At 38.7% G+C, this 27,515-nt stretch overlaps 1 protein-coding gene across 13 annotated transcripts in view; it reads left to right on the top strand.

Annotated features, from left to right (window-relative positions):
• Nucleotides 1-27,515, top strand: part of ELAVL2 (ELAV like RNA binding protein 2) — a 103,224-nt gene that overhangs the window by 56,093 nt on the left and 19,616 nt on the right. For all 13 annotated transcript variants that reach the window (XM_087742282.1, XM_087742291.1, XM_087742290.1 and 10 more), the window contains one exon: nucleotides 16,736-16,839. In XM_087742282.1, coding sequence (XP_087598408.1) covers nucleotides 16,736-16,839 — 104 coding nt within the window. The remainder of the gene's footprint in view (nucleotides 1-16,735; nucleotides 16,840-27,515) is intronic.

Below are 27,515 nucleotides of genomic sequence, written 5' to 3'. Positions count from 1 at the left end.
TTTCATCTTGCCCTCTGCAGATACTAATTTCTCAGATACTTGAAGTATTGTCCCATGACTGTCTTGCACATAGTGCAGATGCAAAATGCAGCACACAACTCCTCAGGTATCTATAACTACAGTTCTAAAAAAATTGCCTAGAAGTTTAACATTTCCAGAAAATTGTTGATGCAGCTGTAGTCAGTATGTTTGCAATTAATGTTTGTACAGAAATAGTTTTTAGTTGTTAATACTGAACTTTCTCATGCATGTTCTCTGTTTTCATTGAAGAACCATGGTAGTAAATGCAAAGGATTCTGGGTTGGTCACAGAAGAAAATAAAAAACATGTATGGAGTTGGACATGATGTCATCAGAGTTGAGCTTATGTTGTTAACAGCAGTAATCATTCTAGTAACATGGTCATAATTTAGTGTATGCAATGTATATGCATACAGTCAGTGCAGTGTTAGGAGCGACTCTGCTGTCAGATCCTTGGTTATACAGTACTCTCCTCTGGTGCGGAGCCTGAGGAAACACCTGGTGACAATGCTGAATTGTAGTCTGCTCAAACAACTGAGGCTGTGAGATGGAGAAGGGGTAGGTGCTTTCTTCCTGTGGGGTAGATGCTGTGTCTCAGCAGAGCATGGGTGAAACACATGTATTAGTGATGGCTCTTATGCTTGCTGCGACTTCTACAACAATCTTCTAGTAATCAAGGGAAAGACAGTGTGTCCTCAGTGGAAGCAGTAGAAAGTGTGTTGTCTGGCTGCTTGAATCTAGAACATGTGAAACTCGTACACCTCTAGTTTTCTCTACTTCCATCATACCAATGCAAAAACTGCTAGCCCATGTTAATGTCTGGCAAGAGCAGGACTGTTGAGAACCTTATCCCTTGTCAGTGCTACTGCAAAGCTCCTGACTTTTTCTGCATGTGAACTTCTAAGTTTCAGAGTGATCTCATTGTTCAGTTGAGCCTAGGCTGGCAGTTTCTTTCAAGTCTCTTACCACTGTTGCTTTGAACAGTGTTAGCTTACTCTTCAACCCTAAGTTTTTCACTTGCCTGAATGTAAGACTAATTCTAGGGCATCTAAACTAACCTTACAGGAATATGGGAAGAAAGTATGGTCATATACTTACGCCTTAAGCTGAGGCTCTAGACTTGTTGCTGCCTTGAAGTATTGTATGTGGAGATGAGGTAGGAAACAGACTAGGCAAGTTGTTCTCCTTTCTTCGTGTCCCAGAGGAAGCAAGAGGAGACAAATAGTATGGCATATCTGTGGAGTGGTTTAGTCTGCAAAGTGACTATTTATCTACAGTGTAGAAAGTTTTAAATATTCCCATGACAAAAAATGAAAATTTTGAGGATGGTAGGGCAGTGAGTAGCTGAAATTCCAGGTATTTGCTTATATAGCACAAGTGCCTGATACAGGGAGGACCATATGACTGAACAACTACAACTTTGTCACTCTCCAAAAGAGGTTTGCTATTTTTGTGAAATTCCCCAGCTGTTTCTCCTTCTCAGCCTTTACTCTGTGCATGATGTTTGCAGTCCTGTACCACTCTAATCTGTCAGATGTTTCTGCAAGGTTTTGAGTGCACTCGTGGTGGGAGAGTAGTTTGGCAGCTAAAGCAGGAGCTAGCTGAAGCTGGATGCTCTTTCATTGTGTGCTGAGTCTGTGAGAGGCAGGGGTTCTTGCTAGCTGCTCCTTAATGGTGTGCTGAGATAAGGAATGAGTTCTGGCAGCCTGATGATTTCTGATTTGGGCAGGGATGTGGACAAAAAGTATTGCCTGGCAAACTGCATCTTGCCAGCAGGATGACTTCTGCATACCTTGACTAAAATGTGAAATCAAGAATAAAAACCCAATGGGATTGCAGGCAAATTTGTATTTCTGTATCGTGACTGTTTGATCGCTTCTTTGGAGCAACTTGCGTAAGACTTTGAGACATAGATTTTCTAGGGGTGGGTGTGAAGGGGAGAGTTGTTCTTAACATCAGATTTTTAATTTTCAAGATAGTCCATGTTTTGAACCCTGCAGCTGTTACAATGCAGTCTCTGATGTGGCCTAGGGACTTGGTGTGTTGTAGCACAGAGGTAAAAGTAATTTTGAACTTCTGTGTGCTTGCTGGAAGAAAGTGCAACAGCATAGAGTCGGCCTGCTTAGCTGGTGGGTGGAGTACTGTCCTGTTGTCTGGACTGCAGGAATAATCCTGAAGGAGTTACACTTTCAAACAAGTCTTATGTGTGGATCCAGAGCACTACTAATGGAGACTTGTCTTAAGCCTGTTAATATTGTATCCTATAGTTACTCTTCTCTGGTTCTGGATATTGCTATTTAATGTTATTGAAAAGGACTTAGCAGCATTTACTGTGCTTTTTCATAGTAAACTGCATAATTTATTGCATTTTGCATGTCTCCTGGAAGTGAGTCATGCAAGCAAGTGGAAATCAAGGAACCTGTTTCATCTTATGTTAAGCAAGATAGCACTTGATTGTCTTCGCACTTCTATGCACTTGCTTTTTGCTCTTATGCAGGCAGAGCAGTGTTTTGACCTTTCAGAAGTTTATAGGCTTTGCTTTTACAAAGGTAGCAAAAAACTGTTTGACTAAACCTGCATAGTCTGTTACAGGGATTCAAGGAAGTTGCCCAGTTAGTCAACTCTTACTACTGACATTGTGGAAACAAGCTATTTTTAAAATGGTTGAACAGGTTATTCATCCATATATTAACCTGAATTAATGAGCTGAACTCAATATACAGCATAAGCAAGGACTTAATGTTTTAAAACTGGAACTCTTTTTATAAGGCTAAATATGATTAGGGGCATCTCTGAATGTAGTGAATCAGAACATCATTAAATCACTGCTTTTCAGAAAGTGCTGTGTTTTTTGATGGGGATTAATGCAATATGCATTCTCTTGCAATCTTCTGCAGACAAATTAAAATTCACTCTTGTCAGTGATTGCAGTAACTTACAAGAAGCCCATGAAAGTGTTGGGTCTTGCAAATTTGCACTGGTCCTCCAGTGATGTGGGATATCTTGTGTGCTTTTAGCAGAGGTAGTGCTCTTTGCTTTCACCTTGGGAGTCCCCAGGCTGCCTGTTTGGTGTATCTTACCACTGCTTACTCTTTCATAGGTGCTTGTAGGTATATATTACTGTTATGTCCTAGTGATTCGAGGCAAGCTGTTTGAATAAATGTTAATTCTAGTGGAAACTAGCATGTGTTAAAAGACCTTGAGTGATCTGAAGGTTTTTGTATGCATCACTGCCTTTCAGGGTAACTGTGCTGTGAGATTAGTGCAATGTATTTATAAGAATCAAGGTGTGTTTCAGTGAAGTCTACCTCAGTTTGGGTAGCAGTGTTACTGACCTGCACACCCTGAAGCCAAGGATGTCATGTGGATTATAAGCACCTGGGTATCCCTGCAGAAAGTGGGTACTTCCTTTCAGCCACCACAAGCAAAGTGGTAACTAATAAGACTTTAAGCTGCAGATGGTCCTAACTGGTTCATGGTTGGTCCATTATATATTGAAGCAGCTAGTATATTGCATTATAGAAGCAAGACTTTAAATATGTGCAAGGAACTTTCTTTAGCTTCATGTATTTATACTTACCTTGCTGTATGAAAGCACTTTATTTCTACATTTTATTTTCTTTCATCATGGTACACTTCAACTGGCAGTTCTTACAATACAGATTTGCCAGGCTGACATCATGTTTCTTTGCACAGCTGCAGAAAAGGACTTATTATACTACTTTCTATGGATTTTTTGTCATTTCCTATGGATTTTTAAATTTTTTTTGGCATGGTATGCCAAGCATGAGTAGGTAGAAAGTTGTAGAAGGCAACAGAAGAAAAATGTGCAAGCCTCTAGTTTTAGTGACATAATACTTTAATCCACATGAAAAGGGAAAATAACTGACAAATACAGCTCAGATCCTGTATTTCACTTTATGATTCCTTTAAGAATTTTTGTAAATCTATCAACTCCCAGTTATCAAAGGCATAGCTATGTTATCTTCAAGCTTTCCACACTATTGACCAGTTGTTTCAGTTACTTTGTTTTTACCTTTTCTTATTTGAGGCATTTGGTAGAATTGACTAAAACAGAAGGATACTTGTAGTCTGAATTCTTTCCTGTCTTCTGAGTTTCTGGAGCTATTGAAGGTAAAAGTTGCTTTTTTTTCTCTTGGTCTTTCTGGTACCTAATGCTTTATGCAGGTTAAGCCACAGCCCTTTTTGAAATGCATTTGAAGCCTAATGCTGCTGCACAATGGTTATGAAGTTCTTGCATCTGTAGCAAGATGCATTGATTATTCCCCACCACCACACTTTTTTTTAAATTAAAAAAGCTTCCTTCCAGAGGAATTTTGCTGTGTTCCTATAAGAATTACTTTGTGGAGACATATTTCGGTTTCAAGTAATGAAAATGTCAGCTTTTCTCGGCATGTCCTTCTCCTGTGTGTATTTACCATCTACAGTGAGAAATATCTTGTTTTCTACTACTTGGTATTGCAGATTAGTAGTTGTTCTTGTTTGTTAATCACAGCTATTAAAACTGAAAGACCTGTCCCCTTTGCCATACTTGCAAGGACGTATTTTTTGAGTTGACAGTTAACACTTAAGGTATGGAAAGAATTTCTTTTGACAAGGATTTATCATTTTGTTACTGTTTTCCAGTCATCAGTAAAGACCAGAAAAAAAGCCACATGATTGAAAGCAACACTGCAAGTTAACTTTTGCGAAATGTGCCTTGGGGGGGGAAATAGTTTTCAAACTTTTCATTGCAGCACATTTCAGGTTGTCTTTCAAAACTCTCAGATTAAGTAGCAGATAGAGTCTGAAAGAAAAACAAAACCAAACCCCAACAGTAGTATGTGTTAATGTGAAGTCTGGGAAAAGAATTTATGTTCAAGTGTCATGCTAGTTTTTTACTTGGATGCACAAATTACTGCATGCTTCTAAACACCCCAGCGGTAGAACAAGATGCTTTATCCACCTGCTTATTATTTAAGGTGACTAGGTGGTACAAAATGACAGAATATTTAACACTGCTAGCTGTATTCCTGGCAAGGAGCAAATTGACTGCGAAAGACAAAACTTCTCAGCTGCATAGAACATGTTACTACTAATTGAGGTAAAAATTAAAGGGTAAAGCCAGCTTTCAAAAAAGTAACTGATATAGCAATTTTCGTGGTACACTTTCGCCTTAGCATAGAAGGAGCTTCTACTTGTAATATGACAACCTCCTATAGTGTCCATAAGCAAATGCCCTGTTACTTTTGCTTGTGCGAAAGCATACACCTTCCCATGCTGTCCCTTCTTCCAGATGTGTTATTTGGCATTGAGATTTCCTGTTTGGACATGGTGTATCTGTTAGTAACCCTCTGTTAATCTCTTCTGGCTTACTGAATGTCTTTGATCAGTTCATGTAAATCTTAGCATCCACAATACCCCCTATCCTTGACTTTTTCTGCGTGCTGTGGAGAAGAACCAGAGCTGCACCCTCACTTTTGTATGGCATCAACAAGCTTATGTTGATGAAGCAGCAGATGATGTTCCTCACATGTGGAGAAGCATGCAAGATGTAAGGCAAGAGGGTGGCACTAAGTTAATAAGAGGATACAGTACAGTTGAACGTGGCTGAGATGAAACTGCAGTTTCTCTTCCTGAAAAAGATCTGATTTTTAAGATAACTTACAGCCGTGTTAATAGCTGTTTAATTACAGACGTAATCTTCTTACTGTATGGGAGGAGAAACTGTCAAGTACTTTGATCAGTGTTTGATGCTTTTCGTTCAGTCTTCAGCTTCTGTTTTTGCAGATTGAGAGCAATAGTTGAGAAACTGGGTTTGGGAGAAAGAGGCATCCAAGTATCAAATCTAGTAGTGATCATGGTTTACAGGTGTTTCCTTGCAAGCTGCTTAGCTTGCTAGCTCAGTGGTGTATGAGTTATGAGTGTTCAGTAAATAGAATCCATCTACTGGAACTATGAGCAAACTGCAGTCAAATTGGAAATTGCTCAGTGGCTCATGTGGTTTCCCTCATTTTGCTTAAGCTGCTTTTAAAATGCAGTTTAAGCCTAAATGCAAACTTCAAAGAACTGTGGAACTTGAACAGTAACTTATGATAAAAGTAAATGAGAAAAAAGCAACACTGATGGTTTTCTGTGCTATTCTTTTAGCCCTTCTTGTTAGAGAGACCTTAGCTATGGAGGTAGTTTTAGGTGCAGTTCTGCAGTTAAGTGAATTGCATGTCTGGCTGTGTGCTTCTACCCTTAATCAGTGTCAAAATAAGAAAGTGGTAATCTCGGTGGCTTAAATCAGACACAGTTGACAATGGTGATTTATGAAGATGCAGTAACTTTGTTGAAAAAGAGCTGGTACCAGCTGAACAATCCCCCTGTCTTGGCACATGAGTGCTCTGTGGGCTTGTCTCTCAGGAGGGTCACCCTAACATATTGCAGAGCATTCAAGTATCTTGAATTGCAAATCCAGACAAATAAAAGCTTCAAGTGTTCCTTCATCCTATATCTGAAACTCTTTATCAAACTTCTCATGCTCCTGAAGTTGGACTACAGGCCAGAAGTGCTGTTGATCTTTCCCATGGCTGCACTGGCTTGCCTTCAGGACATCATAGGCTGTGACTACTTGCAGTTTTAAATTGGTCTTAACATAATGCTGTCTCTTATGCAGTGCCATTTCTGCTTTTGTGTGCTGATCAGGGAACACATGTCCACTCAAATTCTAGGAGAGTTATGAAAAATTATATGGGTCCATGAGATGAATTCAAATGAGAGCCTTTGTATATAATTCCACCAGTGTTTGCAACTTTAGGAGTGATGAAAGGCAGAATAAAGCCTAATGTCAAGTTGCTGTGAACTTGACTTGGTCCTGTTTACAAAGATATGAGGCTGACTTGGTCTTATGGTACTTTAGTGGATCTTCACCAATTAACTTCATACACAGAGACAGAAATTCACAGCTTTAAACAAAGTTACGCTTAGTTTTTGAAAATAGCGTTTATAAAATGAACCACTTGCATGTCTGGTGGCAGAAAATGTATTAATGTTCACTAGAAAATGGACTATTCCATTTCAATCAAGGACTGACTGACAGATCTTCAAGGAGTAAAGCACTGAAGGCAGCATACATAGCTGAAATTAAATTATAAAAAAACAGAGTCCCCAGCCTGCTAGAAGTCTTATGGGTTTTTTTCTGTAGACTTACAGAGATTGAGTTTCAGCCCCTAGACTTTATGACTTAACCTCAGAAGTATGTTATTCACTGTCATACATTGATGTAAATAGTATGTAGGTTTTTTTGGAAGATAGGCTTTTTTTAGCATTTCTTCTGTGTGATATTGTAGTTCTTGCTGGTTATATTCCTTTAATTCATTATTTTGCAAGAAGATCTTTTTTGCAGAAGTTGAAATAGCCTGAAATGTCACTATACTGAAATCAATGACTATATTGTAGAAAAATCCTATTTTTTTTAAAAATGCCTGCTTATCTTAAATTTTTTTTTATTGCCCTCTGTGGAAGGTAAATGCATGAATATGTATTATTTGCTATTGAGATTTTTAATTTTCCGGAGTACAATTATCATATGCTTGTGGTAAATTTTTGTACTGGAGCATGAAGCTAGTTTTATAGCTTAGTGGTATGTATTAGTTTTCAGATGTATTATTAACCAAATGTAAGTGGTGTTCTGCGTTGTTTTTTTTTGCTTTTTATATGTGTATCAGGATGATAATTTTAATAATAGATTTGGGTTCTTTGTTTTCTAAGAATTAGCCCCACTAATTGAGTGCTATCAATGCTACTTCTCTTACATTACTTTTACATGTTAAGGAGATCAGTAAGTGGAGGAGGGGAGATGGAACTTACAAACCTAGCTCTGCTTGCTCCTTAAAATGAACCAGTTTGTTTGAAGGAATTCATTCAGTCTTACCTTTTAAGAAGTTGAGTACATACTGGAGAGGTTTGAGAGCTCAGCTGATTGTAGTATTCGTTTTGGCTCTAATTATTTTTTCTGTGGAAAAAATGATTGCCTGAAATTGTTGATTCTGTTTGGTCTGCAGACCTTACAGGAATGTTTAAGCATTCCAGAAAAGGTGCAGGATTAGCTGGGTACTCTGGTAATTTAATCAACAATTACTTCCAAAAGGTAACTTGCTCAGCCCTTGCATTGGGTATTTGATAGCTCTGATGGGAAACAGCAGCCAAGGACTCCCTCGTGTGGCAGGTGTGCCAAGCTTTCAAAGGCATCTTGCTGCATTCCTAAAACGCGAGTGTTTTGGTTCATGCGAGTAGGGAGAGCATGTTGAAATAATGCAAGTAGTTGACTGCAGGAAGAAATGCAGCAGTAGAAACTCTTCTAGTACTGAAGTCGCTGTTTTTTTCAGCACCTGTTAGTCATCTGGTGATAATACCATTGTATACTAATGGAGCAGTGCTGAAAAAAATACCAGCTGTGTTCTCAAGCAAAGATGAAGTTCTACAGTATTGGCTCTGGATTTTGTCAGCAGTAGCTATTTAGAGAGGAGAATCATGCGAACACAGACTCAGTAGACAACTGGACAGCAGGAGGCTTCAAGAGCAGAAGATAAGCAGGCTTGATATTGGCCAGAAATTTCTGGGGTCAGACTTCATGTTTCTGCCCAAAAAACATTTAGAGAAGATGTAGTAATTTACCAAGATGCTTTAATCAGTCATGAAATAACACTACCATACTAATCAGCTGCTCTCTGATCATGATGCTATGCAGAAAACAACATGCATTCTTTTTTAGGAGTGATAAAATGTTGCGAGATTACTGAAAATGCAGCACTTGAGTTCACTGTGCATTTGTAATCTCACAGGGACTTTTCCTCTGTGATACAGCTCTGACAGTATTTCAGACGTACCTTTTTAAGGGGCTTACTTAACATCTGTTAAGTTAAAGCTCACTTGTCTACCTTTCAAGCCTTTCTTTTAAGGTGTAACAGATTGTAAATGACACTTGAGTACTTTCAGGCAAACTCTTGTTAACAGGACTGCATAGTTCTGATGACTGAACTCTCTCTTACTATGCATCCAACCCAGCAACACCGAGTAGAAAGAGCTGTTGAAGATGCTGCCTTTGGTAGTTGTGTCTGAAATAGTATTTCTTCTTGACTGTGAGGTGCCTACAGACTTCAGGGAATGTTCCTCCTGAAACTGAGTGGTAGCTCGTAGGTTGAAAACATAACAGAAGCATTTTGCAGCCATTTTGTGCTCCAAGGTCTGTTATAAAATAGACTGTCATCCTTTGGCTGCTGTAGAAGGGAGCAGCTACACAGAGACATTCCTGCAGAATCTGTCTCATTACAGAAGTTTTCTCTTATGTGCTGTGGTCCCACTTTATTTCACCTATTTTCCAGGTTTACAAGTAGAGTAGTCAAAAGGGAGAGGATCTCTTTAACTTGGCCTTCAAGGAAGCTGTCTGATCTGAAGGCTCTTGTCCTTTCTCTCCTTCTTTTTGGAAGTGCAGCATGGAGGAATTTAGCTGTTATGTGGCAGGTATATTAAAGCTTTAGAAGACAAGCAACTGTCTGTGGCTGTTGCAGTTGCTTCCAAAAAGAAAAAGGAAGGAAATAAAGGTTGGTGAGTGTACTTTTTCTTGCAAGAAAAGTTGTCAGGCAGGCCACTTCCCAGGGAGGTTGATAGGAGAGGCTGTAAAACATCTTAATTGCTGGCCTGGTGTGGTTGGGCTAAATGGTCTGGTTCAGCTGTTTGTGTAACTCCTTAACATAACAGTAGAATCTTAATGCAGGTTTGTTGGAAAGAAGAAAACAGGCTTGGTGGGGATAGATAATTTAGTTTGGCCCGTCTTCCAGTTTTTCTTACATTCCAGTGTAGTTGAATTATTGTTTAGAAATAAGTTCTGGATTTCCCAGAGAAACAGGAAGCTTAGAAGACACAGTAAAAATTACTTGCAAACTGCTAAGAGGTGGTAATTATGTATAGATTATCTAGGAAGAGTAAAACCTTTGTCATGTTATCCTTCACTTGCCTAACTGTTCATTACTATTTACAGGTGCTGCCCTCAGTCCAGTTGAGGCATAAATTGCTGCCTTGGACAGGCAGTCACTGCTAGCCGTCCAGCCTTTAAAACTGTCTGTCAGTAGACAGATGGTAGAAGGGAGATACCACCAGCTGTTAGAGTGCAAACACTTCATTTAAATCTAGTAAAAGAATTGTGCCTTATCTTAATAATCAGAATATATGATCTCTAAATTGATAACAAAGTAGAGGGGGGTGTGTATGCAACTGATGGATGGCAGCAGACACTGCAAGAAACAAGTGATGTCAGGTTCCCCCTTCAAAACGAGATGACCTGTATTTACTGTGAAAGTGGCCTTCAAGTGAAACCTTTAGACTACACCAACCAGCAGGAAAATAGGTGACCTGTTGCTCCGTACTCTTACTTGATAATGCCCTATGAATTGTCCTGTCTAGAACAATCGCTATTCTTATATGACAGGTCTCACTAACTAGTCTCCCAACACTGAACTGGGGAATGCCTCAGGACACCTAGGCTGTTTTATGCAACCAAGTGTTTCATGCACAAACGCTTCTCCAGCAGAGGACTTTTCTAGGTAGTAAGATGCATCAGTGTTCAGACAGCTTCAGGACTTCTTTTTCTTTCTTTCATGTCACCAACTCTCTTACCTCTCCATTATGAATAATTCAGATAGTAACAGAGCAATAGCAAAAATTGCCTTGTCTCTAGATCTGCTATGCCTCCCCAAGTTCATGAAAGAGCTTTGCATAAGTAATTAATGGTGATCAAGTGAAGTGAGCTGGCTTGTAATTGCTTTTGAGCATGCAGTAATTCAGCAGTAACCTCTTTTAGCTGGTGTAAGTAGCTGTGCCTCATGGAAATGTACAGTTCAGTGTAGAAATGTTTTTAAGCCCATGATCCTTCAGAGTTACCTTAAGGAATAATTAGACTTGGCTTGGATTTTGCTAGACAACCAGTTAAGTTTCCTGATCGTTTTGTCATTTCTTCACTTGTGTCGCATCTCCAGTAGTCCAACCTAAGTCTTCATCATTATTTTCACGTCTAGAATTCAGTTCTTGCAACAGAACTTTGCTGTGATATGTCTATAATCTGTCTCCTTAAAAATCTTAAAGCAGTTGCTGGAAATAACCAAGACATCCTTTCACATAACTAGAGTTCTAGAATAAGATTATTCCTATTCAGAAAGTTGAACATTTTTGTTGTCAGAAGGAGGAAAATGTTATTGTTTTACCAATTATTAAAAGGGCTCTATTCTGCTTTAAGGAATATTGCTGCTACTTTTAGAAGGAAAACATTAAGAATGAACAACAGGCATCACTTCTATCACATCTACATTGTATGACCATTTCCTCTGTGGATAGCATTCATTTGGGACAGTCTCTGAATGTTATATAGCAGAGGATTTTCTTTGGGCTTTTACAGCTGTATGCAGTACTTAAATAGGCTTTGTGTATAGTAAACAAGTAAACACTTGCGAAACAACTTGGGCAGGATAGAACTAGTTTATTGGTGATTACTTCTCTGATAAGTATTGTGAATTAGAGCCTGTGCGTTTTTAAAGCAAAAAAAAAAAGGTGACGTTTTTCAAGGCACAGTAGTAAATTCAGGAGCACTGTGACCATGGCTATACCTTCCTACTTGGTTTATATCCCACTTCCTACTTTAAACTTTTTTTTGGTCTTTTGCTGACTGTGAAGTCTGTCTACTTTTCTTTCCTAAATACTGGATCACTGTGTTCTTTACTTGCTTCTTATTGAACGTTAAATTACTTTGTCTACACTTTTCTAGTGTGCACATGGATCTCCACTCAGTGTCTTGAGTAGTCCTTTCAAAGACTGATTAGAATTGAGTTGTTTGAAATTACTTTTTGCCCTTCTCTCAAAATCCATTCTGTATATTGACTATAATGCCAAAAACTAACTTCACATTATCTAATAAATTACTCTTTAATTTGCATCATCGTCATACATGGTGGTCAAGTGATATTTACAGAGCTCAAACTTAAAACATAAATGGAACAGTTTCCCCCTATTAAAGTGAGTAGCATAGTGCTTTCCAGTTCTCATTTTCTCATAGGCCACATACTTACAGGTTGAACATTTGTCAGTGACCCACTTAGTGGTGGATATAGCATGCCTAGGTTCAAAGAGAAGCCTGACTGAAAGGATTTTTTGCCACTTCCTGGAATTTGACTTTGTTACAAGTGTCAGCTACATAAAACATAAAATGTAATTAATGAATATGAACTTCCAAATCATAACTTTTGCTTTAAGTCCTTTGCTGTCTTAGAGGCTTGAGATGCACTTTTACTGCTACGTGGGTTTTTGTGTTTTATCAGATTTTGTTGAAGCAAAATTAAAGTTAAACTGATTTTCCTCCATTCATTTCCTCATGCCTTCCAGATCATTTTGACTTTTTCTACTTCAAGTGGTTTCTTCTTTTACCAATCATTTAACTAACTGTTGTTTATTATACACCACATTGTCTAATATTCATAGTGTCCCGAGCATAAAATCTAGTAGAAAGTGTACAGAAACAGCTTTAAACAGTGCTGTGAAATAGCCACAAGAACTATTGATGAGAAGAAGCCCAACTGATAGTTTGTGCATATAACTTCTGAAGTATTGCTCACTTCTGCAAATGAGCAGAGTATTCCCCTTGAAGGTGATGAATGTTTTCTTCTTACTGGCACAAGTGATAACTCACAAAAATAAGAAACTCAGTCATTCCTTTCTTTAGGATAAGCTAAACTTATTACTGTTTATAGGTCTGAATTATGGAATAAATAGTCGATGTGCATGGATAGTCTCTTGTCTGTATTGAGGTTGAGTAGGCCGTAATTTTGAAGATCTAGGAAAGGCTAAACTGGATATTCAGAATACCTATACACATAATAGTAGACAGAGCACCAGGACAGCTCACTTGGAGAGGTGTCAGAGGTTTTTTAGGCTAATGTGTCATTAAGTGCAAGCTGGAAAAACAGAAGCTGGGGTAAAAGCCAGATGGAGCTGACCCTGTATGAAAACAGTAGGAAACTAAGCTGCTTTTTGATACACATTTAAAACTGAGGCTTATTTAACTTGTGGACAACTGTAGATTTACCTTCTGTCTTCCAGTACCCTGTTGTGGACTCAGACACATAATCTACTTCAACTGTGTTACTAGACTTGGAAGCAAGGATGTGTTCTGCAGATTTCTGTCTTGCTGAATGGAGTTTGGTGTAGAAGAGGCACAGATGGAAGAGTCCAGAGCTGTTTTCTGTCAGTGTTCATTTTAATCTCTGGCTTCAGGCAATACAAATGAGTCATTACAGTTATTAAATAATGAAGTTTCTCTTTTTTGATATTCTAAGTGGTGGCTGATTTGGATTAAGTGCATCTAGCTTCTACTTAAACCAAGTAGAAAGTGTTTTGTCTAAACTTTTGTCTTGAAAGCAAAAAGTTTAGACATTGAGGAGGGGGAAAAAGCTGCACAGAAGGAGAACTTGTTTTAATTATACTGGCCAGATATCTCTAATTTGATTTTAGTAAAATTTGTGTGCAGTGGGTATACTGCTCTTTCTCCCTCTGAAATCTACAGTCAGATGGAACTTCTCTCTGGCTTGTACAGCTGCAGTGGTACTAGCATAAGTTTGGACTGAAGTCCTGTACATCAGTGAAATCCTTAGGAAGAACTGAGCTTTTGAGTTCTTGTAACCCAGTTGGCACTTTCCCACCAAGTGAGAAATACCACCAGCTGTCATACTTTGCAATAATTGGGATATCTGATGGGTCGTTTGAAATAGCTACTTCTACTGCATTTTGTGAAATGCTTGTCTGGATTTTTAAAACTCAGCCATCTGTATTATGAATTGGCAAACCTCTTAAACAAGCATCTTCCCTTAACACAAGCAGGGAGACTTAAGAGTGGTCCCTCAGGCATCTGATTCCAGAAATTGGATTCAATTTGCCATTACATGTATTGCTTGTTGAGAGCTGAGATTCGTCTTTCTTATGTGCTTCTGTGAAGAAAGTGATTTTTTGACTGTGAATTATTGATAATGTGTAATCGAACCACTAATCTTCAGGCAAAATTTCGATTTCTTTAAGAAGTTTTACCTTTTCTTAACCTTTTCAGTTTAAGGCCTTTGGAATGTCAGATCTGAACACCTTTGAATTTTAGATGGTAACCCAAATTAAACAAAACTGAATTAAATAAAATCATTCACAGAATTATTGAGGGTGGAAGGGACTTCTGGAGATAATCTAGTCAACTCCTCCTCCTCAAGCAGATTCTCCCTGAGCAGGTTGCCCAGGACCATGTTGAGTCTAGCTTTGAGTACCTCCAGGAACGCAGACTTCACAACCCCTCTGGGTAGCCTGTTTCAGTGTTTCATCACCCTCACAGTGAAATCTTTTTTAATTGTAAAATTGCAGGATAAACGTGCAGAAATTAGTTCAAGCTTGTCCTGAATAAATTACTGGATTTTGTTTGTGCAGCTCCCTAGGTTAGTCTACTAATATTCATGAAGCTTAACTAATAGAATGTCTGCAGAAGAACTGATCATGAATGATATCCTTTGTAATAATTGGGTATGTTCTTTGCCTGCAGTCATCTGGGTGTGTTTAATGTGAAAAATAGATCACATGAACAAAGGGGTAGTAGAAATAACTTCTGCACATCTTTGTGTTCACTCTGGAATTAGAGAGTAGTGCATTCGGAATGTCTTACATGAAATAGCTTTCTCTTAAAGATTTTAATGTCTTTTAAGGTTGTAGTTTAAATGGGTTCCTTCCTAGGAGATTAATAATAACACCAAAAATCATCATTTCTGTATTAGGAGATAAGACTAAAATAAAAGCCGTGCATGAAGAGAGACATTCCTTTAAGTTGCTCTTTTATGGGGACACTGCTGGGAAGACTTTCTACAGACAGTGGGAGTGATGGAGGTGACAGGTATAGAAATTGCTCTACTGTAAGCAAACTGATAAGGAAGAAGGCACTTCTAGGATAAAGAACTTAGCTATATCTAGGTAGAGCTGTAAATGAATACAGAAATGCTTCTGCATGTTTCCATATTGTTTGTTACAGAAACACCAAATTGCTGAGGTTGGAGGCACTTCTGGAGATTGTGTAGTCCAATCTCCTGCTCAGAGCAGGGTTGTCTAGAGCAGGTTGCTCAGGACCTTGTCCAGTTGGGTTTTGGGTGTGTTTTGTTAATAACTTCGCATACATTAACCTGTTCAAGGCTTCATCTAGCCAATTTATTTGTTTGTGTGTACTGTTTTGGGGAGGAGATTGGGAAGAATGGGGGTAGCTTGGGGGCGGGGGATAGTGGTGGTGTCTTCTAACTTTTGGTGCTATGGTAGACTAATTTGTACAAAATTACGAATGCCAGCAGTGGTGGGCTTGTTACTAAACCCTCTCTTGTCCTATTTAATCAACTACAAACTTCCCATCCGTTTTTTGCACTATGTACTATTTAATGCATGCTGTATAGATACTATACAAGAACTTGATACAGCATAGGTTCCTTAATATCTTTGCTGGCAATAAATGAATTTGCTATTTGTGCTTTATGCAGTATTATTTATCCTTTTATATTGTTATATCTCCAAGCTAATCTTTCAAACTAGCATTTTGTGAATTAGATATATTGGATGCTTCCCTTTTGGCTTGTTGACTGGTTTTTGGACCTTGTTGTTTCAGTTTCTAAAAAAGAATGGTCAAGGAGTATGGGAGAGTGTTTCTGAAAAGGTCTGTGCTAATATACTATAGTATAAATATACTGAAGGATAGTATTCTTACTAAGTGGTATCCTATTGCTATGTTAAATTCTTCCATTATTTGCATTCTTATGCACTAAAACTGTTTTTAAACGGGTATGCTGAAGGCAGCTAGTTAAGGATGGTATACTTCAGGTTTTGAAGTTGTCATGAGATGACTACTGCTAAACTGCCAAGTTTTTAATACGAAATGTTTAGACAGAATACGCTGTTAGAAATGGGCTGTGGTTCAGTGATTAAGAGCTAATTTAAAATGCTTTATGTCCATCTGTCATCTGAATTACCAATGCTAAAAGAACATGAAAATGTTGCGTCTTTGTTGGATGATACTTACCTCATGACCAGTTATTTGTACCAGTTGTTTTGAATATAGGAACAAAATAAGCCTTTAAACCCCTTGTTACTGAGAGGTTCTATTAGTGTATGAATAACATCTGTAGAAATGTTCGGCTTCAAATCTGGTTCAAATTGGATATTGAAGTAATCTGAAACACACTCATTTTCAAGCACGGGTTCACAATTTTGCCTTTATACTTTTTATGTTCAATTAAAAAGTTCAAAAGTGAGTGAGTAGTGGACTTTTTATGTCATCTTAACCTTGAAGCTCCTTCACTTCCTCTAGTCTGTAATGGATCATAACAAACTCCTGAACCTATTTTGCATAGCAATTTTGAATTCTTTCATTAAACTGACTGTAGCCATTTCTGTGTTGATCTTAGGGCAGTCCTTGGGAACAGAAGATAGTTAAAAAAACACTACTAACCTTACTGGAAAAATTAGGTGTTGTGATCCTTCAGAACTTTGTTATTTGGGGTAGATACTGTTTTTAATATAAGCAATTTTTGCTCAGTGTGTCGATATAGGTTTTAAACACTGTTAGTTCTCCATTGCGTAGCACTACAGTAATAATGATCACTCTTCTTCCTCTTTTTAATCAGGACAGAGCTTGGGTTATGGTTTTGTGAACTACGTTGACCCCAAGGATGCCGAAAAAGCTATCAACACTCTGAATGGATTGAGACTTCAGACTAAAACCATAAAAGTATGTAGTGTTAATTATGATTTAAAGAAAATGAAGTGTCTTGACTTCTTGTTGATCATATGCATTATTTGTTTTCCCTTTCCAAGTGTAACTTAAGCATTCTGCTAATGGCAATAGAATAGACCAGGACTTTACTATGTAGCAGATGGTTAGTCCTCTCTAGTCGGTTTAGATCTGGAGAGGTAGATTATGATTAAGTACAGAAAATGTCATTTTTTTTTATGGACTTGATAACATTTTAGATGTGTGCTTGAATTGTTTTAACTGAGAAATTATTATATGCTTTAGTTGCAGCAATGCAATATTGCATATAGTGTGAACACTGCACTGTGTGCTCTCTCCTTACTTTCTCAAAGAAGATGGTATAACTTCCTTATTAATACTGCCTTTTTTTAGGTTGCTAGTGTCTTGTTTCTTACAAATCCTTAAAATGAAATGCTGAGATAACTATTTTGGTTATCTATGAATTACTGGACTCCTAGGGCTCTAGCCTGTAGGTCTCTAATGTTTGGGATTCCTGGTTTTTTGTTTGTGTTGTAATGCCTGCATCTCTTGTTTACTAAATCCAGTTTCTTCAATTTCTAGAAGCAGAAATCTTAAAAGTTACTTTTTCTCATCTACTGTCTTATTTCATTATCAGAAGAGTGAGGATACTCATTTGAGGAATTGTTTGGGCTCTGAAATCTTGAGAGAGCGGAGACAAATTTTATCAGGGATTGCAGATTTTTGAACATACTTCATAGGTGTTGGTGCCTGAAGGTAATCCGTGTTCCAACCAGCCCATTCTTTCTCATTAAATAGCAGGGTTTGCTAGCTGATCACTTGAATAGTGACTGTCCTCTAACTAGGATCATGTTTGAGCCATAAGTTAAAGCTCACTTCTAAAAAGTTAGAACTTAAAAAGCAATGCAGAGCCACATAAAGATGGCTGAGACAAAAATAAGATGGCGGTAATAATGGTTAGAGTGCCCGACCTGTTCTGGATTCATAAGATTTAATAAAGTGGATTACATTATTTGAAACTTAAATACTGCTGTTTAACAAATGGTGAATCATGACTCACAATAACAGTGGATGAAAGACATGGATAGGTGCTTTGCTGCAGAAGGCTCCCTACGTGCTTCTGGACGACTTCTTGCCCACAGGCGGACTCTCCCACTTTCTGCTTTGGGGGAAAACTGAGGAAAGTAATTTCATGTTCCAGGTTTTTTGAAGCTGTCTTTTGGGTGGTAGTGAGAAAGGAAATGGGTTTGCATTCCAATCGTATTGCAGGTACACTGTATCTTTGCATTTAATGTCTTGGATTGGACACATAAAAAATGCATCTGTCCAGGGTGATAAGCTGGAAGTTCTGATGACTGTATAGCCAGACAAAAAACAATGTTGTCATAGAGATTCAAGCCAGGTCTCCCAAATCAAAACTGATCCCTGAAGGGGGTTTCCAGTGACTTACTTTATACTTCCAGTATATGAATTCTTAATCCTCTTTCACCTTGATAAGTGATTACTGTATTTCTGTAACTAAAAATTGATTGTAAAAAAAGTCAGGGGAAAAAAGTGAAAATGGAGTAGACAGATGTGGGTGATGACACTGGTGCTTTTCCTTTCCTGCCTTCCTAGGATGTGAAAGTAGAATTGTAGATTGTAAACAATACCAGACAGTGACCCTTACAGTGAGACTGAAGCCTATGTGTAAATTTTCAGGGATTTATGCCTTAGATGTCCTTAGCTGAAGAATATCTGAAACATTTGAGTTGTCACAAGCTGAAATGACCTCTTCACCAAAATAAAGAAAAATCTTTGTTTAGTTAGAAAAAAGTATCTGTAAATGTTGCTTGTTCATGTTGCAGGTAAAATTCTGGCTCTAGCTAACCACATTCAGCCCTGTTTAACTTCAACAGCATCTTTCAGTGTTAGTGTGCATGACTTGAGGGGAAAAACTGCTTTACTCCTTTCTCCTTTACTCTTCCTTCTTGGACACAAGCTGGGTTTCGGGCCATGTTTTCATGACTGGATTCTCCCAAGATGCTGTTTAAAGAGGCTGGGTTTACTTTCTTCCACACTGCAGAAGGGGCAGAGACTAGGGGGATCCCTAGTATGTTTTAAGACTAAGGCACTTGTATATTGCACAGTTGCTTCTCACAGCCTACTGTGAAGCACTTAGTAATTCACATATTCATCAGATCAACTGGGAGGCAATACTGAGCAGAGGTAAAGCTGACGTCCTGGGGCAACAACTGGGGTGGAGGGAATCGCTTATGAGATCTCAGTGCCAAGACCTTTGCAGAGGCTACTTACAGTTTATAGACCACAGTGTTCCTATTTGTCCAGAGTTGCTACTTCAATTAAAAAAAAAAAATCTGTTTGGCAAACTCAGAATCCAACCCTTAGATTTACTTTCAGCTTTAAAGAATGGCTATCACTGAGATTTTTATGCATACCTTCATATGAAAAATGATGGAATAGGATAGTGTTAGTGGATATTTTGACTTCAAAAGAAAAAAAATAGATGCTTGTTCTCTCTGTACATTTTTAGGACTTCTGTAGAAATGTTTTGGTAGTTCACTAGATTGATGGTTGAAAGTGTTTTCTCTTAGTCTACAAAACTGGAAGGAACCTCATTGGTTAGGTGATGGACCCTCACATTGTGGCTGAACTGAGAGCATTCCCACTTGGAGGGAATTGTCCTGATCCTGATGTGTGATGTTCTAGATAGGGGCCATGACACATACCTCTGACCCACTGTTTCTTACTAGCCTGTTAATCGTTAGATGTATTTCTCTGATCCCTGAAAGAGGATGCCACCTACTGTTTTTTCTTGAAATAAAATATACTGAAAAGGTGGATTTGCAAAATGCTGGTTTAAGTTTTTCTGTATGAGTAGTGATATTAAAACCTATTACCTGACACCTTTTTAAAAAGAACATCTTGTGGAATACTTTATGGAATACTTTATTGAACTATTTGCAAAGTATCTTAACCAAATTTCAGATCCATACCTCCAAAGCAAGTCATAGCAGTCTTAGTCTTGTCTAACCTGGTAACAGTTGTGTTGCCTTCTGATTTGACCTGAACATTAAAACTGTGGGGTGGGTATGCATTCATGTTGATGGCACATCTTAGGTGTGTTAGATACCTGAACTAGAACTCTGCTAGACAAAATACCTACACATATTAGATGGTGCTCTGTGGCATTATTTATGGTTTATTTGCAATGTAAACAGGCTTATTTGTATTGCAGGTAGCCTGGGAAGTTTGGGCTTCATTTCATTATGCAACTTTAGCATGAACAACAGTCATATCTTAGAAGAGGTAAAGCATTTTCTGTGGCTTCTCTTTTGGAAGAAGCTGCTGCTGGGAAGCACCTCTGCTCTGTTCTATTTAAGAGCCAGTGAAAATGTGGATTTCTGTGCCTGGAGTGATTTTTCTGCTTACCCACTTGCTTGTCCATGACTTTTTTTATTTAGGTGGTCCTGGAAAGATCAGTTCTTTGCAAATGTGGAAAACTCAGAGGAGCAAACAGCATATAAGAGTCACTGACTTGCACATAGTGATAAGAAAATTTGGCGCATGTTTTGTTGGCTTGGCTTCTGCTTGGGAGAGGGGAAATCCTCAGTGGCTTCCTCTCCCCTTGCTCCTGGGAAAACTCCTTCAAAAAAAAAATAAAGTTGAATTTATTGCGGGATTATCTGAACAGGAATATCTTTCAATGTGGTGTAAAAGACTTCTACATGAACAAGAAAGTGTAGTAAGGTCCTCTGTCTAAAGAGGAGTGGGCAAATAAATGGCCTATCTTTGAACTGGCATAGAACTGTTTAAGATGCCGAATAGGAGGCAGCTTTTTACCTGAATTATTAGGGGTAGCAGGAGGACACAAGAAAATCTTTGGCTTTTCTCCATGGATGCTAGACTGCTTGAATGATCGGCATGGTCTTTTGTGGATCGTAGCTGCCAAAAGGACACTGCAGATGGCAGCAATGCAGTACTTGTTCCTCCCTCGCCAGGTGAACTGGGGCTGAGGAGCTTCCTGCTGTCCTGTCCCCAGCTCTCCAGTGTGAGAGGGCCTGAAGTAGCAGAGCCTCTGCATGTGGGAGCAGGCAGATGGTTTTCTAACTCATTAGTGCTGATGATACATGCATAGACATGTATGTAAATATGCTTTGGAAAGGGGGAAGAAAATAGTTTGTCCAGGCTAGAGACCTAGGAGTTGTCCTTTTTTATAAGATGGCATTGATTATATAGCTGTATTTTACCTAGCTAGTGCTTCTTAAAATTCAGAATTGGTAAGGTTTCTTCCTCTTTTAAATTCTTTAGATTATTAGGGTGTTTACATGGGTAATTATCACCTGTCAGGGGAATGGAGATTTAAGAAATATTTTATCTAAAGTATTAAATGTGTAGGTTTTCTTCCCACTCCTTTATAGCTTTGCATATATTAAAAAAAAAAAAAATCAGGCTTAACATGTAACATTCTGCCAGCTTCCTGTTGGAATGAAGTTTGACAAATTCTTTGGCTACAGGCACAGATGTCCTACTTTGCCATCATCACCTAGTTAACTGCCCTGCTGTAGAAAGCTGTGTAATGAGAAGAGCTAGTTATGACTTCAGTTAAAGAGTTAATACTGAACTATCAGCTTTACAAATGCCCAAAGAAGTGCAGTACAGCAAAGGAAGACTTGAAGTGACAGATGTGCCACAACTCTGTTAGTGTCCTCTGAGGCAGAGCGTCCTGAAAACTTGTCATCATGCAATGCAATTTCACTGGTGCCTTGCACCATTACTTAGATTTACAACAAGATGCATTTTAAAGGAATTATCCTCTAACTTAAGTACTCAAGTTCTCTACCTTTATGAACTTCTACCTATTACAGTACTCTTGAAAATGCTGTGTACACTTAATGGAAAAATAACAAAATGCTGAAAAAGAAAACATGCTAGTTTGATTTCCAAGTTAGTGCAGCAGGTAAAAGATTGAGATTGTTCCTATCTTCACCATTGGTACTTGTAGAGGAAAATCTTGGTAGTGTCACTTTCTGTAGTAATTTTTTCATTAACTAATGTCCCTGGGGAGCAATGAAATATGAGTTGTGTAAAAAGTCTATTAAAATACCAGAGGCAAGTGAGCTGTGAAGGTGAGAGAAACCCTCCTTACCTTCTCGGTTTTTTTTGTTCCAGCACTAAGGAACATTGATCTAGTGAGTAGCAAAAAGGGATCCTATCTGGAGGTTTAATTAAAGCTAGTGAGTTTTACTGATGCTATCAATCAGCAAAGATTGAGAGGGGGCATGGTGCCAGACCATTTAGTGGTCTTGACAGGGTAATTAAATACCTCAGGACTGTATTCTCAAGGTAAAATTGAAGTGCTCTAGCAGATCTGAAGCAGAAGAACAATTTGTCTTGGAACAAAGGTAAAGGTGTGTTTTTTCCCCTTAAATTTCTGCAGGAGTTATATAAATGGTAATTATACAATCTTTTAGCTATGTTACTGCTAAAGCTTTGACAGCATTTCCATTTTAAACCCCCTCCCCACCCCACACATGCCTCTTCACCCCCAGGTAAAATTTGTTCTTCACTGAAATTCAAATCCCCTCAGACTTTGAATGTTACTTAACCAGCTTAAGCTGGCTGCTTGTTTTTCATGTTGCTGAATAATATTGAGAGGAGGATTCACTTCTGAATGCATATTGCTGTCACTTCCTGTAAACCATGTTACGGTCACACAGTTGTTCATTAATGCCTAACCACTCTGAGAAAAATATCAGTGTCAGACTGAACTACAAAATGTGTTAATCTCACCTTCAGCAACTACATAGCTTGTTTTCTGTTTGGACCCCAAGTGCTGTGTTGCAGCTGATTAGAGTTTCTTGCAGGAGTCTGTCCCTGCTTTCCCTGCGGCAGAGGATCCTTAGACCAATGCAGCTCGCCCTAAGGCTGCTGAGCAGGTTTACAGCCAAAAACCTCAGTAGTGCAGTAAGATGCTTTATGAGCCTGCACAGCAGGTTTCTGACACAGAAATGGAGATGTTAGAAGGGGCCAACGGTACTGTATGGAGCTGAAGGAAGACTACAAGCATTGCTCAAAAGCCAGGCTTCAAGGAAGCAAAAAAAGCCAACAAAGCCAACAAAAAACTGCTTGTTACTACTGAGATCGATGATGCATCTTCTGGTCCTCTGCCCTCCCCATGCTATGCAAAGTCCTTTAAATAGGATATGACTTCATGCATGAGTCCGAAATGCTGCAAATGCCAGGCATGGAGATCTGTCTGGGTGTTTTTTTTTTTTAAATCTGCATAATTGTTTCTCCGTAAGAATGCTTTTACTATTGTGAAATATGGCTGCACTTATTTTTGAAATTATGGAAGTCTTCAGACAAATTGACCTCTATTAAGCTAGCGGCTTTCAAGTTTTTTGACATATTAATTAAATATTGACTCTGGGTGTCTTTCATCCATGCAGTAATAGTTTTTCCTGAAAGGTTGTTAAGATATTCCAGTGAAGTAATGACTGTAAGTGGCAATGGATATGTGTTTTGTGCATTTCTATAAGGTGTATCTGTGGAATGGATAATGCAAGAGAGACCCAAGGGATGTGCTTGCCAGGGTCTCTGACAGCAGCGGCAGCTCCCTAGACACAAACACGGAGAAGTTGAAGTATACTTGTTTTCTTCAGAAGAAGGGAAAACTTGTGAACAGATTCACCTCAACTCTGAAAACAGAAGGAGAATCGGGGTCTGCTGGTTTTGAGATTTTTGTTCTTGTTCATATTATTGCTGTGGAGGGCTGGATATTATCCTGTGTACTCTTGTCCTCTAATGAAATGGTATGGGGTTTTTTGTTGGAAGTGTCTGAAATTCATGGTGCTCATACTGACTGGTTGGGTGTGAGTGGGGAGGGAGTGTTCATCAGATCAGAATCAGGAATGCAAAGCATGGAGGAAGGATTTTGAGAGTATCAGACAGTGAGAAGTAAGAAACTGAAAATGTTTGGGGACTGGATCTCCTTGTGTTTCTTAACTTTTCTTTGTACTTAAATTCTAAGTTCAGTATTTCTTATTTTTAAAGAGACAATGATAATTACGACTGCAAATTTTAAAGCGTTTTTCTATATTAGTCCTTTTAAAGACAAAACAGCAGAATTGCTATTCTGTGATTGTAGTGCATAATTCCCATCTCCTGTTTTAGTGTAGAAAGAAGTCAGTGAACTTAATTATTGTCTTTCTCCTAAAGCAGTATGATAAACTTCTGATAATATAGGTAAACTGTTGTACTATCTCGAGCACTTCTGGGAAAACCTCTGGTTCTGTTTTCATCTGTAGCAGGATTTCCAGTTGATTTCTGTTGTTAATGTGTGTGTAGTATTACATTTGCTTCTGTTCACCAAATGGCATTTTGGGTCTCGTGTCTGCTTCAGACCAAGTCTTGTGAAAGACTATTTCTGGTGTTCTTTTGTGGTATGTACAGCAGCAGTTTTACAAGGTCTTCCTCTTTGAGCAGTATGCTGTCCTTAACCAGTTACATCCTAAGGAAGATTCCTGGTACTCTTCCTCTCAGCCATAGAAAGACTGGTCTTAAGTCTAAATTCATCCTGGAAGAAGGCTATTATAAGAGAATGCTAGCATAATGGAAATGTGTAGACCTTGAATCTAGTAAAGAGAAACAGAAGAGGAAAAAAAACACACAAAAACTAGAAACAAAACACAAAAAAGGAACACAGTCAAGAGCTAGGAACTGAAGCTGCCAACTTGAGATGAAGTGCAATATCAAATTAAAGTTGGAGAAGAACTAACCAACAAATGTAGTGAATTCTGTATTGCAGTTCTTCTCCTCATTCACTCTTTTCTTACAGTAGAATACATGTGTTTAGAATTACCTGAAGACTACAGAATTAATTTAAATTCTAATAGAAACAATGCAGTTTAGAGCCCATCCAACCTAGTCATCGTACCTGTGCTTTCTGATCTTAACCTTTGCAGCAAACAGCCCCTTTTGTCTTCATCAGTTCTTATAGCACTAAACAGAAGGAAAGCCAATTCACCTTTGCAAGGTCAATCTCTGTGGACGCTTAATCTAAAATTCATTGAGCCATCCTCACAGAACATGGCAACCATTGCTCAGAGGTCTCCTCTACCTTGATTGCTCTTTCTGTGTCTCACACTGTCTTTCTGAGAACACAAATGCAGTTTTTACATAAGATAACCGTATTCAAAATACATTGTGCTGCCATATTACACTTGGCTCTTAGCGTAAGCAAGGCCAAAAACAAATATAGGAAGACTGCTTTTTTTCTGTTACGTTGGAGAGTCCTCATCTGGTATTGTCACATCCTCTGTAAAGATCCTCTTGCTAACTTTGGTCATGGCATTGACTTTTTTCAAAGTCTAGCCATGAAAAATTGTAAGGACTTCAGAATTTTTGTGTTTAAGAATATGCCTTAAGCATCTTAAATCTATGTCACTGTTTCTAAGAAATGTTTTCAGAGAGCTGGTAGAACCATATGAACATGCAAGATACCAGAATAGTGCATTTCTTAAGAGCAAGATCAACTTGATCTGTCCTTGCTTGGTGAGTCACAAATTTGTCACTCTTACATGAAGTAAATGCAGATACCTTTAAAATAGTTGCCTGCAGAAAATTCTCTTACAAATTGGAAGAAGCTTCTGTTAGAAGCCATGCTCCTCCTCAGAACTGTGGAACAAGGGATTGTTATCTGGTAGCTACTGAAGGTCAGAACAGGCCTGCTGATCTAATTGAAGCACCTCCGCTACCCAAAGAAACCTTCTGTTGCTTGCAGACAGCCTTGTCCGACACACACTGAACTAGTTGCTAGTTTTCTCTGGCTTGTAAGAGAACCAAGGGTGTAAATACTTCTGGAGCAGGTTTAGCTGCTGAGAACTGCTACACAGAGTGACACCTGAAATCCCATAAGGATGTCACTTTCCAGTGTCATGGCTGCTGCTTTTCCAAATGAAAGTTAGTTCTCTTGGATAATGCAGTGTTATGTAAGGAAGTGAAACTGAGCTTGAATCAAGGCTCCTTGAATCCAAAGCAAAGGGCATCCATCTAGCTGGGTACTCTCAGCATAGGGTGGAGGGGGGGAAGGGCCCATTAAAGTCTCTTTTGAAACTGTAGCTCTGATCAAGCCTGTTATTGCTATGTGTATTGAATTTGATACCATTATTGATCAGTACTGCTCCTGCCTAGTGATGAGAACTGGCCATATTTTATTAGAAAACTCATGACATAATGACTGGCTTGATGATGAGAGGGAAGACAAGTTGATGACTTGATGAAAGACCAACGGTTCATCTTACCTATGTCAACATGAGTGCTCAGGCACTTTACATAGTGAGTCTTCAGCATATGGGAAAATATCTTGGCTTTACAAGGAGGTATTTCGGTACTTCATTTCAAGATAACCTTGGGAATAGTACTGGGAAAAAATGCTTCCCAGACTGGAGAATCCCATGCTTTCTTACAAAACATATCATAGAATGATAGTGTCCTGAGTTGGACGGGACCCACAAGGATCATCAAGTCCAACTCCTGTCCCTGCATAGGACAACCCCAAAATTCACACCGTGTGTCTGAGGATGTTGTCCAATAGCTTCTTGAATATTGTCAGGCTTGGCACCGTGACTGCCTCCCAGGGGAGCCTGTTCCAGTGCTCCACCACCCTCGAGAATCAATTCAAGAGTACTTAATTATGGGCTTTCTGAGCTTCTCAGTCTAGTTATCTTTAATGTCTCACTGCTGTCTTAGGCCTTCATTAGTCTTTTCATCCAGACAAGACCGGGTCATGGTCCGAGTTCCTCTTTAAACTTCTTTTGCTGTCCTGAACTTGCTGCTTCCTATGCTTTAATGATGACTAAATCATGTCCCATTCTGAGGAAATCGCAAAGGTGAGAGGGAGGAGTGGATTAAAATGCTGAGCTGGGACTTGGAGCCAGAATTGAAACCAGATTTTTCCTTAGATTTAATGCTGACCCAAATAACCTGAGCAGCTAGCTCAGTTTCCTGGCTTTGTTGTGGAGCTAGGATTTTTGACCTGCTGTCCGATGAAAAGTGAAGTGAGCATGGGCTGTGCTGCAGGCGAGTAGCACAAGTGGCTATCGTGGTTCTTTCCTGACTACAAGAGTCAAAGAAACATTGTCAAAGAGGAATGAAATTAAAAAAAAAAAAAACAAAACAACAAAAAAAAACTTTGAGCTCCAGTACTTGTCTCAGCAATGCTCCACTCTTCCACCAATTTTCAGATTAGTTACTGGACAGCCTCGGATGCTGGAGACCTTATATTCAGTGTCCGTACTGTGCACTACATGCTTAAGAGTGAAGGTGATAAATACATAAAGGTGGAAGACTTTTCTGTGAGCAGATCAAACACTGCAAGAGACTACATCTGACCTGCAGAGAGGTCATTCCTTAGTTTTGAAAAACAGATCCCTGTGTTATTTTTTTTTTCCCCAACTGAAAAACCATGTTGGGTTTGTATTTGTGAGTCTTAGTAGATGTGGTGTGGTATTTTTAGCCTACAGCTCTTTGGCAAATTCCTATTATCTAGGTAAAATTATTCTAGTTCAAAGAAAGAGCTTTATAAAACACAGGTGCTCCTATGTTGGGTAGTCATGCTCATGTGAACTACTAAGTCCATTAGTAATCACTTCATATTTTAGGCCTGCTTG

This window comes from Nipponia nippon, unplaced genomic scaffold (genome assembly GCF_047370975.1).
Source record: "Nipponia nippon isolate SJK-2023a ecotype South Korea unplaced genomic scaffold, ASM4737097v1 scaffold_8, whole genome shotgun sequence".
Classification (NCBI taxonomy): Eukaryota; Metazoa; Chordata; class Aves; order Pelecaniformes; family Threskiornithidae; genus Nipponia; species Nipponia nippon.
Note: the sequence above shows the minus strand (reverse complement) of the source record. Positions and strands in the feature narration are given on the sequence as shown.